The sequence below is a fragment of the Erythrolamprus reginae genome, chromosome 3, assembly GCF_031021105.1.
Source record: "Erythrolamprus reginae isolate rEryReg1 chromosome 3, rEryReg1.hap1, whole genome shotgun sequence".
Classification (NCBI taxonomy): domain Eukaryota; kingdom Metazoa; phylum Chordata; class Lepidosauria; order Squamata; family Dipsadidae; genus Erythrolamprus; species Erythrolamprus reginae.
In genome coordinates this window covers 138,973,054-138,988,762 of record NC_091952.1, presented here as the reverse complement: position 1 = coordinate 138,988,762, position 15,709 = coordinate 138,973,054, and the positions used below count along the sequence as shown (strand labels likewise).

Below are 15,709 nucleotides of genomic sequence, written 5' to 3'. Positions count from 1 at the left end.
TCACTGATTGCACTTATTTTGAAAATAAGGAATACATGTTTTTTCTGGGAAAGCAGGAAGGCAAAAAGGTAATGTTGAGAATAGAAAAATCAATCAATCCAGACAAAACAGGCAAGCTCCTGTCTTAATGGAGTTACAATCATTCATTTTTGCTGCTAATATTATACTGTGAATTTTACTCAGTTTGCAGTCAGTTATTATTCCTATATATCAGTGGTCCCCAACGTTTTTTCCACCAGGGACCAGTTTCAGCAAGACAATTTTTCTATGGCCCAGTGGGGGCGGAAAGGGGCGTGGTTGGGGGCGGGATTAAGCATGGGGGTGCTGGTCCTCCACGCCCCTCTTTCCCGCCATCGTCCTGTGGCCGGCAGAACCTGCCTCCCAAGCCCTCTTGCCCAGCGGGAGCTAAGCGCTGGAGAGGGGGTCAGGCTGGCCCTCCTGCCTCCCCCCAGCCAAAAATGCAAAAGCGCCCTGCGGCAGAAGCCAAAAGAGGCTTGAGCCTCTCGGTCCTTCCCGCCCCTCTGTCCCATCCATTGTCCTGTGGCCTGCAGAACCTGCCTCCCGAGGCCTCTTGCCCGGCGGGAGGCGAAGCGCTGGAGGGAGGGGGTGGCGGCATGAGGGCCGGCAGCTGCTGACTCCACGGACCGGTGCAACATGCCCCACGGCCCGGTACTGGTCCGCAGCCCAGTGGTTGGGGACCCCTGCTATATATCATGGGTGTCACACTCACTGCGTTATGTGATTTATCATTTTTTCCTTTGCAGAGCTGGGATGGGCGTGGCCTGCACATGATGCATCCAGCCAGCAGTTTGACACCACTGATATTATATATACATATATAAGTATGTATGTATGTATGTTTTTTTCTGTAAAATTTTTTTTGTCTACTGCCTTATAGGCAGGCTGCCCTAACTTCAAATCCCAGGAGGGTATGGCTAGCTGATGAGAGCTAAATAGCTTGAAATAGATCTATACTAGTCTCCCTTCATTTTCATACACACACACAGATATACATACACACACACACATACACATATATTCCATTATATTATTAACAAATCACATATTCCCCATTTTATATAGGTGGGTTTATTTTTTCTTTCCTATATATAACAATTATATTTGTCCACATTGAATTTCATTCTGCTATTTTCATCAGTTTTCTTTAGAGTACCTAAATCTGTTTGAATTTCATTTCTGTCTTCTACGGTTAGCCACACAACTTTATACTTTCTGCAAATTCATAATTTTTAAAAATTATGAATTATTATTCATAATTTATTATTCATAAATTATGAATAAAAATTATGAATAAAATTATCTTTAAAGTTTGTAATAAAATAACCTTCATAGAGAGTTAAAATCATATCTTGTGACAATCCACTCTGTGCCTCGCACCTTCATACGATATAAAACCACTGATTACCACTCTTTTCAATACAATTTCTGAAACATGTCAACCATGGAATGTATGTCAATTGTCAAGATAATTGGGTAGAAAATTAATATTTAACTAACTTGTTAATCAGAATGTCATGAGATACTTTGTTAAATGATTTGCTGAAATCAAGATTTATAACAATGCACTCCTACAAATAAATGAAATATTTCATCAAAGCATAAGAAAAATAACAAAATAAGCAAAAAAAATATACAGTTCTACAATATACCTTCACAGTGTCTGGACTACCATATTTCTACCTAGAGAGGGTCTCCTAAAATCTCCTGATAGATGGATGCATTGGCCCTAGACTTAATGAAGCACAGTGGACCAACACCAGCAGATGACATGGCTCCCCAAATTAACCCAGATTTTAGAAACGTTTGCATCTCATTTGGAAACCAAGGACCCAGAGTGTGGAGGAAGAATGGAGAGGCACACAATGCAAGATGCTTGAAGTCCAGTGTGAAGTTTCCACAGTCTGTGTTGATTTAGGGAGCCATGTCATGTGTTGACATGTTGGTTCACGGTGCTTCATTAAGTCCAGGATCAATGCAGCCATCTATCAGGAGATTTTGGAGCACTTCATGCTTCCTTCTGCAGATGAGCTTTATGGGGATATTGACTTAATTTTCCAGCAGGACCTGGCACTGCCCACACTGCCAAAAGCACCAAAATCTGGTTCAATAACCATGGGATTACTGTGCTTGATTGGCCAGCAAACTCGTCTGACCTGAACTGCATAGAGTAGTAGATCCTTGGAACAAACTTCCAGCAGACGTGGTAGATAAATCCACAGTAACTGAATTTAAACATGCCTGGGATAAACATATATCCATCCTAAGATAAAATACAGAAAATAGTATAAGGGCAGACTAGATGGACCATGAGGTCTTTTTCTGCCGTCAGACTTCTATGTTTCTATGTTTCTAATCTATGGGGCATTGCCAAGAGAAAGTTGAGAGACATGAGACTGAACAATGCAGAATGGTGAAGGCCACCATTGAAGCATCTTGGTCTTCCATAAAACTTCAGCGGTGCCACAGGCAGATGGCTTCCATGCCACGCCACATTGAGGCAGTGATTGCTGAAAAGGGGCCCAAACCAAATATTGAGTACATATTGGACCTTTTCATAGGTCCAATATTGTTGTATGTACAATCCTTGTTTTATTGATTGCATGTAATATTCTAATTTTCTGAGGTGGTAGATTTGGGGTTTTCATGAGCTGTACCCCATAATCATCACAATTATGACAAATCATGGCTTGAACTAGCTTGTCTTGCATGTAATGAGTCTCTCTCATATATTATGTTTCACCTTTTAAGTTGCATTACTGAAATAAATGAACTTTTGCACAATATTCTAATTTTTCAAGTTTCACCTATATGCTAGGAACATGTAAATCTGGTTGGAATACATTAAAAATAACCTGCCTCTATGGCCACTATCAACAAAAAAATTAACTGACCTATCTCATTATTTAGCTGCCAATGAACATTATTCTTGAGCCCCTTGAACTCACCATGCATACTTTTGCTTCATCCCAAAGTTTAAATCTATTTAGTATCAATAACTTTTCCATTAAAGCTATTCTGCAAAGGAACCAAGAGAGTGCCAATAGCAATTCTCTACTTGCTTCTGAACCATCAGCAGGTAGCTGATAAAATTTTAGTCTTCTATATCCATAGCTCAAGGCTGCATATTTGACAAATCTGACTTGGGTGCCTAAAGAGGAAATAAGGTAAATCTTGATTATTTATTGCCATTCAAGTAATCACAAATTCATCACAAAGAGTGCCAAATGCTAAAGCAACTAGAACCAAAATTTGGGAGGTATGGGGATAAAATCCTATCACCTCAAGATTTATGGTCATTTCTATCATAGTAACCTAGGAGGACATGTTCACAATTTCCTCCTTTTAGAAAAATCTGACATTCGAGGTTAGTGCCTCTGACAGCAACAATTATGTACCAGTACCATCTTCGTTCTCCTAATCATAACTTAGGGGAACTCGCATTATCCATGAATTCATTGAATTGTTAAACAAAGACTTTGTAAAATTATAAAATAAGAAGGAACTACTGAATCTAATAACTTGCTTTGTGCAAAATAAATATTGAAGTATTTATATAAAATGACTGTCCAAATTCTGTTCGCACATCTCCAGTGAAGAGAACCTCACTGCCTTTTGGAGTAATTCATTCAAATGTCAAATTATAATGGTTACTGTTTATTCTTCTACATTTAACTGAGCCTTTTTATACTTATAGCCCATTCTTCTATAGGAAATCCTTTCAGATACTTAAAGGCTGGTATCATAAATTTTATAGTAATTATTATTTCTTGAGGGAAGACTAGAGAGTATCACATATGCCTTCTAATTTGAGCAGCATCATTCCTGGAATGAGATAGCAACCTACAACTAATTTATAACAGATTGCCAGTAGGGCTTTCTGTCTAAACAGCTTTTCACTTTTCTAGAACAAAAAAAGAAATAAATTATCTATTTCAGATTTTGTCATTTTCTTAGATGCTAAAGTCATTTGGGTGATCTTGAGCTAATCACTTTCACTAAAAAAGCAATGGCAAATTGTTTCTGAAAACATTGCCAAAAACATCTTCATGGACTTATCCAGGCAGTGCCATAAGTCAAAACTAACTTGAAGGCATCCATAAACAAATACTGTAAATGCATTTACATCAATATGTTATATAGAGCTCACTATATAAAGACTACAACAACATTGTCTGGAATCAAAGTAATGTACAGTACATGAGCTGATAAAACTATAAACACAGTAATTTAATACTCTGACAGTATGAATATGTAATAAAACAATTATCAGATGCTTTGTGAGACTTCATGAGAAAGCTGCCTGAAATAATCCAATCTGAATTTCAGAGTTGCAGTGATTCAGTTCTCAATGCCCAGAATCAGAGTAGGATATACCATTGGTAAGACTTAACTCTGAGTGTGAGAGGGTAGTGTAATGGTGGAGCAATTGAAACAATCATATTATTCCTTGGTGAAGCATTTCTCAAACCACTAATGCTCTCCAGGAGTAAGTAAAAAAACTATTCCTAGAGGTGGATTGATTATATGGTTGCACCTGCTGTGGAGGTTTTAAAAAAGCAGGTTGGATAACAGATGGACTCTTATAAGAATTACTAGATGTGAAGCTTACTATGAGGATGACTGAACCCACATCAAAACACAATGAGAACAGCAAAGAAACATTTACCTTGCAAAGCCTGCTGCATCACCAAATACAGTGGTACCTCATGATACGAACCCCTCATCATACGAACTTTTTGAGATACGAACCCAGGGTTCGGAATTTTTTTTGCCTCTTCTTACGAACTTTTTTCACCTTACGAACCTGCCGCCGGCCGCTGGGATGCCCCACCTCCAGACTTGAGTCCCTCCCGTTTTTTCCCACCCTGTCCTGCACCTTTCTCCCCTCTTGATCTCCATGGGTTCCTCCCATTTTTTCCCAACCTGTCTTGCACCTTTCTCCCCTCTTGATCTCCATGGGTCCCTCCCATTTTTTCCCACCCTGTCCTGCACCTTTCTCCCCTCTTGATCTCCATGGGTTCCTCCCGTTTTTTCCCACCCTGTCCTGCACCTTTCTCCCCTCTTGATCTCCCCTCCATCAAGAGGGGAGAAAGGTGCAGGACAGGGTGGGAAAAAACGGGAGGAACCCATGGAGATCAAGAGGGGAGAAAGGTGCAGGACAGGGTGGGAAAAAACGGGAGGAACCCATGGAGATCAAGAGGGGAGAAAGGTGCAGGACAGGGTGGGAAAAAACAGGAGGGTCCCATGGAGATCAAGAGGGGAGAAAGGTGCAGGACAGGGTGGGAAAAAACGGGAGGGTCCCATGGAGATCAAGAGAGGAGAAAGGTGCAGGACAGGGTGGGAAAAATGGGAGGGACCCATGGAGATCAAGAGGGGAGAAAGGTGCAGGACAGGGTGGGAAAAAATGGGAGGAACCCATGGAGATCATGAGGGGAGAAAGGTGCAGGACAGGGTGGGAAAAAACGGGAGGGTCCCATGAAGATCAAGAGGGGAGAAAGGTGCAGGACAGGGTGGGGAAAAACGGGAGGGACCCATGGAGATCAAGAGGGGAGAAAGGTGCAGGACAGGGTGGGAAAAAACGGGAGGGACCCATGGAGATCAAGAGGGGAGAAAGGTGCAGGACAGGGTGGGAAAAAACAGGAGGGACTCATGGAGATCAAAAGAGGCTTTTTTCGCCTTGCTTCATTGGAACTGCCACCTCTTGCCACCTCTCGCTGACCCTCCCCCACTCCGTTCGCCTCAGCTTCGTCTGTCGGCAGCTTTTTTTTTTTAAGCCTTAATGTTTTGGATTTTCCTAATCGGCTTGCACGCATTATTGGCTTTTCCATTGATTCCTATGGGAAACATTGTTTCATCTTATAAACTTTTCACCTTACGAACCTCATCCTGGAACCAATTAAGTTTGTAAGACGAGGTAGTACTGTATTATCAATAATCAACTAATTGGAATTTATGTTAGAGTAAGTGGCAAGTGCCATTCCTTCAACATTCAGAGAGGATCATCTAATAGCACCATAATTTCAGTATCAACCAAAGATTTTCAAATACTTCTTAATGTATCAACAAATGTTATACTTTTACTATTTTTATTCAAGTTATTGTAACTGCAAAAGCTTTTATCATTTTATATTTCATGTACTATATTTTAAATTGAGGCTGTTAATAAATTTCATAAACAGCATCCCGGTAGTTTTGTAACTTTCATTTTCTCCTACCCTCCAAAACTGAATATGTTCCCAAATTCACAGTAATTTGCTACCTGTATCAGCAGACTTTATCTGTCCTCCACCATGGATATGATTCAGGAGATGATATAGTAGCTTCCAGAATGTTAAACTCTGTTTAAAATAGAGAACGCTGAAGACATTTGTTGTAGTTTATATGACTTTGCTTGAATCCCCCAACCTTTGTCCCATTCTATCCCCTTGTCAAATATACAAATTCTAGATGGTTTTCCTTTAAAACAAAACCTTTTAAAATCTCCAAAAATAACAAATTTATGTCTAGACTCAGAAAACCAAGTAGGTGAGGTCTGGCTAGTATTTGAATGGTACATCATCAGGGAATATCAAAGCTGCAAGGTAGGCTGGAAAAAAATCAGAAAAAGACAGTGGCAAATAACTTCCTCAATAAAAATCAATAAAACCAATCAATAAATATATTTAAAAGTACATGGTATATCTATGTAATCACTAGAAGTTGAGCTTGACATGAACCTATGGGGAAAGAAGTTATCCTTTCTTAAATTGACAAACTACAGAAGCTGTTAGGACTCTGTCCATAACAGTTGGGTTGGCAATACAGTGGTACCTCGGTACTCGAACGCTTTGGTTCTCATACATTTCGGATACCGAACAAAATTTTCAGCAAAAATTTGCTTCGGTATCTGAACAAAAATTCGGATACTGAACAGCCACAGAAAATTTTGTTTATTATCCGAAATGAGGGGACGGGGTGAGAAGGAATGGGAGTCGGAATCCGACATGCCCATTCTGGCCGCCCACTAAACAGCCTCCCAGTCGTGCTCCAAGCTGTAGGGAGTGGGGGGGCGGCTGCAATACCGGCAGTTTCGGGGGAGCTCCTTTCCTCAGTGGTTCATCTTCCCTTTAAGCAGTTACACCAACTTTCTCTTTCCCGAGAGTAGCGACGGCAGCAGAGGCTTTCCTTAGAGCAGTAGCAGCGCTGGGAACGTCAGCGGCTTCCCTTTCTCATCTCACGTTCCCGGCGCTGCTGCTGCTCTAAGGAAAGCCTCTGCTGCCGTCGCTACTCTCGGGAAAGAGAAAGTTGATGTAACTGCTTAAAGGGAAGACGAACCACTGAGGAAAGGAGTCCCCCCGAAACTGACGGTATTGCAGCCCCCCCCCCACTCCCTACAGCTTGGAGCGGAAGGATGTAGGAAGGGTGGGGACAGCTCAATACCGTCAGTTTCGGGGGGGGGCTCCTTTCCTCAGTGGTTCGCCTTCCCTTTAAGCAGCTGCACCAACTTTCTCCTTCCTGACGGCGGCAGAGGCTTTCCTTAGAGCAGCAGCAGCACCGGGAACGTCAACGGCTTCCCTTTCTCATCTCACATTCCCGGCGCTGCTGCTGCTCTAAGGAAAGCCACGGCCGCCGCCGCTACTGCCGGGAAAGAGAAAGTTGGTGTAACTGCTTAAAGGGAAGAAGACGAACCACTGAGGAAAGGAGCCCCCCCCCCGAAACTGCCCCCACCCTTACTACAGCTTGGAGTGCTTAGACCTCATATCTTTATCCCATAGGAAATAAAGGAAATAGGGGCTGGAAACCAATTAAACCCATTTCCATTATTTCCTATGGGATAAATTAATTCGGTACTCGACCAAATCGGTTCTCGACCACACTTCTGGAACGAATTGTGGTTGAGAACCGAGGTACCACTGTATATAAACCAACAAAATGTCTTATAACTGAGCTGTTGTTTAGCTGAGGTATTGCAGACTGCCACAAGAGGAGATAGAGTTCATAGCTTATTACTCTGAGTCAACCTCTCTGTTTCTCTTTCTCTGGCGACTCACTGTTAATGGCTACTCACTGTTATGTTTTCTTTGCAATCTTTCTGTATTGTAGTCAGTATCTGGTTACTACCGGTACAGATAAAAAATTGAGCTGCGTGAGCAGCTTTGCTTATGCTGTGGGCGTACACATGTGACCCAGTGAGATTTTGCTTCTGCTCATGCAGAAAATTGCCAAAATCTCTCTTGCATGCATGTCCCCTCGCGAGATTTTGCTTCCTGCTGCATGCGCAAAGCTGCACATGCAGCAAACCGGTAGCAACAGAATTGGGAATCTGCCCCTGATTATAGTTATATATGATAGCTAAAATGTGTTTAGGCTTTATATCTTTGTTTACTGATTATGACAATGACAACTGGTAAGAAAGACTAGGTACTTGGTAATATTTGTATTTTTATTCTGACATATTATGTAGATGACTTCAGACTGTTTATCAGCAGTGTTCCCTCTAATTTTTTTGGGGGGTGGGTGGAAAAGCAGTGTCTGAGCAGCAGTCCCTTTGGGACTGGGCGGCACAGAAATAATAAACAAATAAACAAACAAACAAACAAACAAAAAACCCACCCTGTTTTGCCTCAGAGAATTTCAAAATAAAATACTGTACTGTGTGTCTATAACAGTGAGCTCATAATAGGGCAACTCTATCAATATCAAAATGCCACTTAAATAGTTGAGCTAGTTTCAAACTAGATTTTGATTTTATTTCTCTCTTCCTTACTCCCATTCTTTTTCTTTCTCTTTTCCTTCCTCTCTTTTTTCTATCTGTTTCTCTCTCTTCCTCTCTTCCTCTCTCTCTCCTTCCCTCTCACTCTTTCCCTCTCAGCTTCTGGGCAGGTTTGGAAAACTCTGAGTTGATGATGATTTTTAAGTGAGCGATTGCTCACTGCTCAGCTTAGAGGGAACTATGTTTATCAGAATATGTTATTTAATGTTAGTATAACTGTGTGTGGCTGAGTAGTTATTCACAACTAATCTCAATCTAAATGTTTCTGTATGTGCACAACCTTGGTAAACATCAATTAATAGCAGGGCCAAATCTGTCACCTCAGAGCAGATGAGATGTAATACAAGTTAGTTTGAATGCCATAAGCCTTTTCCATTTTTGAATCTATTTTTTCTGACTATCTAAATATCTGAAATATATATTTGGATTTACACCTATAATTTCCTTTTTTTAAAAAATCTCCCCACCCGTTCTCTTTAATCACATCCAATTTTCAGACACTAAATCAGGTTGACTGGATAAATCCTGCAAGTTTTCTTGGAAAACCTTTTCAGAAGTAATATCAGTTGGCTTTGGCTTAAAGAGGAACTAAGACAGTATATGAATTAAAGGGGAGGGATAAAATGGCAGGAGCGAGCATCCAGTGGACTGTATTAAAAAAGGCCATCTTAAAAGCCACTGGACTGTATGTAAGACAAATAACTAAAGGTAAAAGGAAGAAGAAACCGCTATGGTTTAGCAATGATGTAAGGGCTATAGTCAATGAAAAAAATGCTGCCTATAAGAGGTATAAAGAGTCTAGAAGTATAGCTGATAGGGAGGTATATAAAATGAGACAGAAGGAGGCGAAACAGATAATATATGCTGCTAAAGCCTCAAAAGAGGAAGAAATTGCCAAATCTGTAAAGAAGGGGGATAAAACCTTCTTCAGATATATTAATGATAAGAAGAAGAAAAACTGCGGCATCACGAAGCTTAGTACCGGGAATAATACATGCATTAATGGGAATAAGGAGATCGCTGACCATTTCAATAGCTACTTCTGTTCAGTTTTCTCAAAAGACACCTTACAAAATAATACTATAGAGGGATATAACATTGCTTCCAGCTGTACGGATTCAGCTCCAGTGATCTTAGAAGCCGATGTCTTAGAAGAACTTGAACGATTAAAGATAAATAAGGCAATGGGTCCAGATGGCATCCACCCCAGAGTTCTTAAAGAACTCAGATCTGTCATTGCTATCCCCCTGACTGATTTGTTTAACCAATCCTTGTTAACAGGAGAAGTTCCTGAGGATTGGAGAATGGCCAGTGTTGTGCCTATTCACAAGAAGGGCAGTAGAGAAGAAGCTGGTAACTACAGGCCAGTTAGCTTGACATCAGTTGTAGTTAAAATGATGGAGACTCTACTCAAAAAGAGTATAAATCAGCACCTAAAAAACAATAACTTATTAGACCCAAATCAGCATGGCTTTACTGAAGGCAAATCATGTCAGACTAATCTCATTGATTTCTTTGACTATGTCACAAAGGTGTTGGATGAAGGTGGTGCCGTGGATATTGCCTACCTGGACTTCAGCAAAGCCTTTGATACGGTTCCACATAAAGAGCTGATAGATAAATTAGTGAAGATTGGACTTAATCCCTGGATAGTTCAATGGATTTGCAGCTGGCTGAAGCGTAGACATCAGAGAGTTATTGTTAATGGCGAGTATTCCGAGCAGAGTCAGGTTACAAGCGGTGTGCCACAAGGATCTGTTCTGGGTCCTATTCTTTTTAATATATTTGTGAGTGACATAGGGGAAGGTTTGGTAGGGAAGGTTTGCCTATTTGCCGATGACTCTAAAGTGTGCAATAGGGTTGATATTCCTGGAGGCGTCTGTAATATGGTAAATGATTTAGCTTTACTAGATAAATGGTCTAAGCAATGGAAACTGCAGTTTAATGTTTCCAAATGTAAAATAATGCACTTGGGGAAAAGGAATCCTCAATCTGAGTATTGTATTGGCAGTTCAGTGTTGGCAAATACTTCAAAAGAAAAGGATTTAGGGGTAGTGATTTCTGACAGTCTCAAAATGGGTGAACAGTGCAGTCAGGCGGTAGGGAAAGCAAGTAGGATGCTTGGCTGCATAGCTAGAGGTATAACAAGCAGGAAGAGGGAGATTATGATCCCACTATATAGAATGCTGGTGAGACCACATTTGGAATACTGTGTTCAGTTCTGGAGACCTCACCTACAAAAAGATATTGACAAAATTGAACGGGTCCAAAGACGGGCTACAAGAATGGTGGAAGGTCTTAAGCATAAAACGTATCAGGAAAGACTTAATGAACTCAATCTGTATAGTCTGGAGGACAGAAGGAAAAGGGGGGACATGATCGAAACATTTAAATATATTAAAGGGTTAAATAAGGTCCAGGAGGGAAGTGTTTTTAATAGGAAAGTGAACACAAGAACAAGGGGACACAATCTGAAGTTAGTTGGGGGAAAGATCAAAAGCAACATGAGAAAATATTATTTTACTGAAAGAGTAGTAGATCCTTGGAACAAACTTCCAGCAGATGTGGTAGATAAATCCACAGTAACTGAATTTAAACATGCCTGGGATAAACATATATCCATCCTAAGATAAAATACAGAAAATAGTATAAGGGCAGACTAGATGGACCATGAGGTCTTTTTCTGCCGTCAGACTTCTATGTTTCTATGTATTTGAGTTTCTAGTTTGATGTCTTAATCATTACACCAAACTGACTCTCAAAAATCCATTTACTTTGTGGTTAATTTTTCATATGTATTTCCTTTCCCAAAACTTTTTATCCTGAGGTGTTATTTATGTATTTACATCCTTTATTATTTTTATAAATAACTCAAAATTAAGACTCCTTCCACCTATTTTCTTTTTTTATATTTTTTTTATTTTTTCTCTGACATAAAATAAAAATGATAGTTTCAAACACAACATCAATGCTTATTATCAAACATATACAGATTTTTTCTTTTTATCATAGAGTCAATGGAGGCTCTAGTATCTCTTTCTTCCTCTAAAGGATTCTACAAACTATAATATCTTATATATTCTCAGACCTCTTAAAATATACCTTTTCTCCATCCAATATTAAAATATTATAGTAACCTATACATTAATCACTGCTCATTAATTTCACATCTTAATTTAATCTTACATATATATTAAACTGATTATTCCAATAACTAATTATCTTATAATGCACAATAACTGAATAGATTATATATAAAATGAATTCTCATATTACAACTAAAAATCTAGAAAAGAGTTATATATGTTTTAAATATGTTTAAACTAATTTTAAAAGAAAATTGTATGTTATATCATTACATAGTGCTACCACCAATGCTTATCTTCTCCATCTGGATTCTAATATTTAAAACTCAATTTTCTTATCTCCATTTTACCAGCAATAACTTATTATTAAAACATCAGAATGTCAATATCTTTTAGCTTTCTATCTAATGATAAAATTAGCTGTTTATAGTGATGGAATGCTTTTTGCGTTTTACCGCAATTTTGCATGTTTTTTCGTTTTTCGTTTTCTATTATTTGGTGCTCTGTATTCACCTATGCGTTACTAATTTTTTCTTTAAAACATTAGCAGCAGTTGATAAAATAAAATATTTGCATTGGAGTTTCGCTTTAAGAACTGGAGCCTCTCAATAAGCATGGTTATACTATCTCTGTGGAACACCTAACATCAGCTCTGTGCAGTGGGAAGCTCAGAAGAAGGAAGTGAGACTGTTTCCTAGGACAGTGTTTCCCAACCTTGGCCACTTGAAGATACCTGGACTTCAATTCCCAGAATTCACCAGCCAGCATTCGCTGGCTGGGGAATTCTGGGAGTTGAAGTCCAAATATCTTCAAGTGGCCATGGTTGGGAAACAATGTCCTAGGATATATCCCTGAAGAGAAGAAAGACCTCTTCAGAGAAAAACACCATTGCCTCTCATCGTTTTCTGCTGAAAAGCTGCGTTGGGCCAACTAGACTCTTTTCCTAGTCTACCCGCCCAATCCCGCCTCCAATTGGCGGGAGGGCTACTAGTAGAATGCAGCAGTTACCCTACAACAGCGTCTTTCAGCCTCATCTGCTTTAAGATGTCTGGGTTGCAACAACTCTCCGAATTATCCAGCCCTGCCTACACATTTTAAAAGTATATGAGGCTGAGACACTTTGTCCTACACTATTGTGGTTTAGTCACTGTCGGTAAATATAAATATAAATTCGCGCTTAGTGCCTGAAGTGCCACCCAGTTAGGATGAGAGCGGCTAGAAGAGTGTACAGAATCGCTTCATCTTTCCTCTACTTACCACCTGAGGTTGATCGAACTTGGCTTGCCGGAAAGTCTCTGGAGAAATGTGCGAGCCAGGCAGACTCAGGCTCAGGGCTGCAATAGCTGCAGGAAGGTAAGCAGATGCCGGTCGTTGGCAGTTCATTATCTTTATTGTGCTTATTTCCGCGCCTCCTCTCTCAAAAGCCGCAGGAAGTTACGGGGCTTGACAGGAAGTAAGCGTAAAGTGCGCATGCACAGCAGTGAATCTGAAACTCAGTCGCTTCCCGATGCCCTCAACATGCCCTTTACCATAGAGAGAAAAAATTGAGTGTAGCCTTAATTCGATTTTATTTTATTTTTTAAAGTCTTATATTTGTTTGGAATTATTGGCGAGTCGTACGTTAAAGAAAACATGATTGCTTAGTAGACATCGAACGGGCAGTCACCACGAAACTCAGAATTTTTTTTTCTACCTCAACTTTTATTTCGAATATTTTAATTATTTAGATTTGCAACACTGAAAAATTAGATCATACCGACGATCTATTGATTTTTTTTTTAGACCCCAGGACAAGGCCGAGGATTTTTGAGGAATTATTAAAATTTATCAAATGGATTCAAATCAGTTATTTTGTCTAGCTCAATTATATAAATTTCAAGGGATTTTAAATTTCATACCTTCTGTATAGTTGATTCAAACTGTACGATTTGTGCCTATGTAGAGAACTATAAAAGCTATTTTTATTTTTTGCATCTGTTTAAATTATTTTTTTATCAAATTGTTTTCAACATCCCACTTATCTACTCCAATGTGTAGAAAGCACCCACATTTTAGGAAATATTAACGAGGCAGAATATATTTTCCCTAAAGGAGAAATATGTTTCTTTTTTTTCTTTTTTTTTTAAAAAAAGTTTTATTAGTTTTTATCAAAGTTATACAAACTGAAATAATGGGAAACTTTTCAAACATTATTTCTCATATTACAAACCACGACCACTCAAGGTTATATAAGAAACATAAAATAAGTAAAAAAGATACGTATAAAAGTTTTCCCCCATAACAATTACACTAATCTCTTTCCCCCCCCAACCTCCCCCCCTCCTCGAACTTCCCAGAGTGAAATCAAATTTTCAATTCCCTCAAAATCAAAATCATACATACTTAAATTCTATATTAACTATTATCTCTCCCTAACTCTACTACTTTCACACCCAAATCCATTTAGGCTCTTTATACTACTAAAAAATCCTAAACTATTCATATGCTATTTGAAGTTTTTTTGAGTGATATTTAATTTGAATATAATCAATCCATTTTTTCCAGTCCAATATATATTTTTCATTCGAGTGATCCTTCATGTAGGCCGATATCTTCGCCATCTCTGCTAGATTCATGACCTTTAATGTCCATTCTTGAATTGTGGGTAACTCTTCCTTCTTCCAATATCAGGCGATCAAGAGTCTCGCTACTGTTATTAGATTCAGTATCAATTTAGTCTCTATACTTGTACAGTCTGTGGTAATACCTAATAAGAACAACTGTGGTATAAACTTCAGTTTTTTCTTAAGAACGTTTTGCATAATCCACCATATTTTTATCCAAAATGCTTTTACTTTTACACATGTCCACCACACATGAAAATAAGTAGCGTCCATACAATCACATCGCCAGCATTTAGGCTGTATATCAGGATACATACTAGCCAACTTTTTAGGGTCCAAGTGCCATCTATAAAGCATTTTATAAAAGTTTTCTCTCAAATTTTGAGCTTGTATGAATTTAACATTTCTTACCCAAATTACTTCCCATGTATCTAATGTAATCGTTTCCTCAAAATTCTGTGACCATTTTATCATACAATCCTTAATTAGTTCTGTTTCAGAGTCTTTTTCTATAAGTATGTTATATATTCTTTTTATGTGCATTGGACCTTGGTCCTTAATTTGTTTTATTAATTGTCCTTCCTGTTGTTCCATACCAAGTCTTTGATCCTTTTGCCATCTATCATTCAACTGTGCGTATTGAAACCATGTTTGCACTAATCCTTCTTCTTTTAAATCATTCAAAGATTTTAATTGTAATACTCCTTCGTTTAATTTCAGTAATTCCTTATATGTTACAACATCTTGCCTTTGTTCTGTACAGTGGAACCCCGACATAAGAGCTGCTCTACTTACGAGCAACTCGAGATAAGAGCTGGGAGGGGAGAGATATTTTTGTTCTACTTACAAGCCCAAATTCGAGATACGAGCGCCAAGGAGCTGTCTCCTGAAGCCGAATGCTAACTTCCGCGTTCGGCTTCAGGAGACAGCTGCGAAGCGGCGCGCGTGTTTTAAAAGGTTGCAGCCGGCCTGGGAGGCTCGGGGGGTGCTTGCAGCTGGCCTGGGGGGCTTGCCAGCACCCCCCCGAGCCCCCCAGGCCGGCTGCAACCTTTTAAAACACGCGCGCGGCTTCGCAGCTGTCTCCTGAAGCTGAACGCGGAAGTTAGCTCTTTTTCTTTCTCTCTTTTACCTTCCCTTCCTCTATTTCTTCTTTTCTTTCTCCTTCCCACCTTCTTCCCTCCCTCCCTCCCTTCACTCATTCCTCTCTTACTCTCCCCTTTCATAAGTTTCCTTGCTTCCTTCCTCTG

The 15,709-nt window shown here is 39.5% G+C and overlaps 1 protein-coding gene across 4 annotated transcripts in view; it reads right to left on the bottom strand.

The window, feature by feature from the left end:
- The window catches only part of TEDC1 (tubulin epsilon and delta complex 1), a 42,952-nt gene extending 29,637 nt beyond the window's left edge, over positions 1-13,315 (bottom strand). Inside the window, exons 1-3 of one of the 4 annotated variants that reach the window (XM_070746829.1) lie at positions 13,117-13,315; positions 6,281-6,359; positions 2,967-3,169 (exon numbers count right to left, since the gene is read on the bottom strand). In XM_070746829.1, coding sequence (XP_070602930.1) covers positions 2,967-3,169; positions 6,281-6,359; positions 13,117-13,242 — 408 coding nt within the window. In that variant the 5' untranslated portion in view covers positions 13,243-13,315. The remainder of the gene's footprint in view (positions 1-2,966; positions 3,170-6,280; positions 6,360-13,116) is intronic. The other 3 variants (XM_070746830.1, XM_070746831.1, XM_070746832.1) reach the window with 3 other exon arrangements.
- Between the last annotated feature and the right edge of the window lie 2,394 nt (positions 13,316-15,709).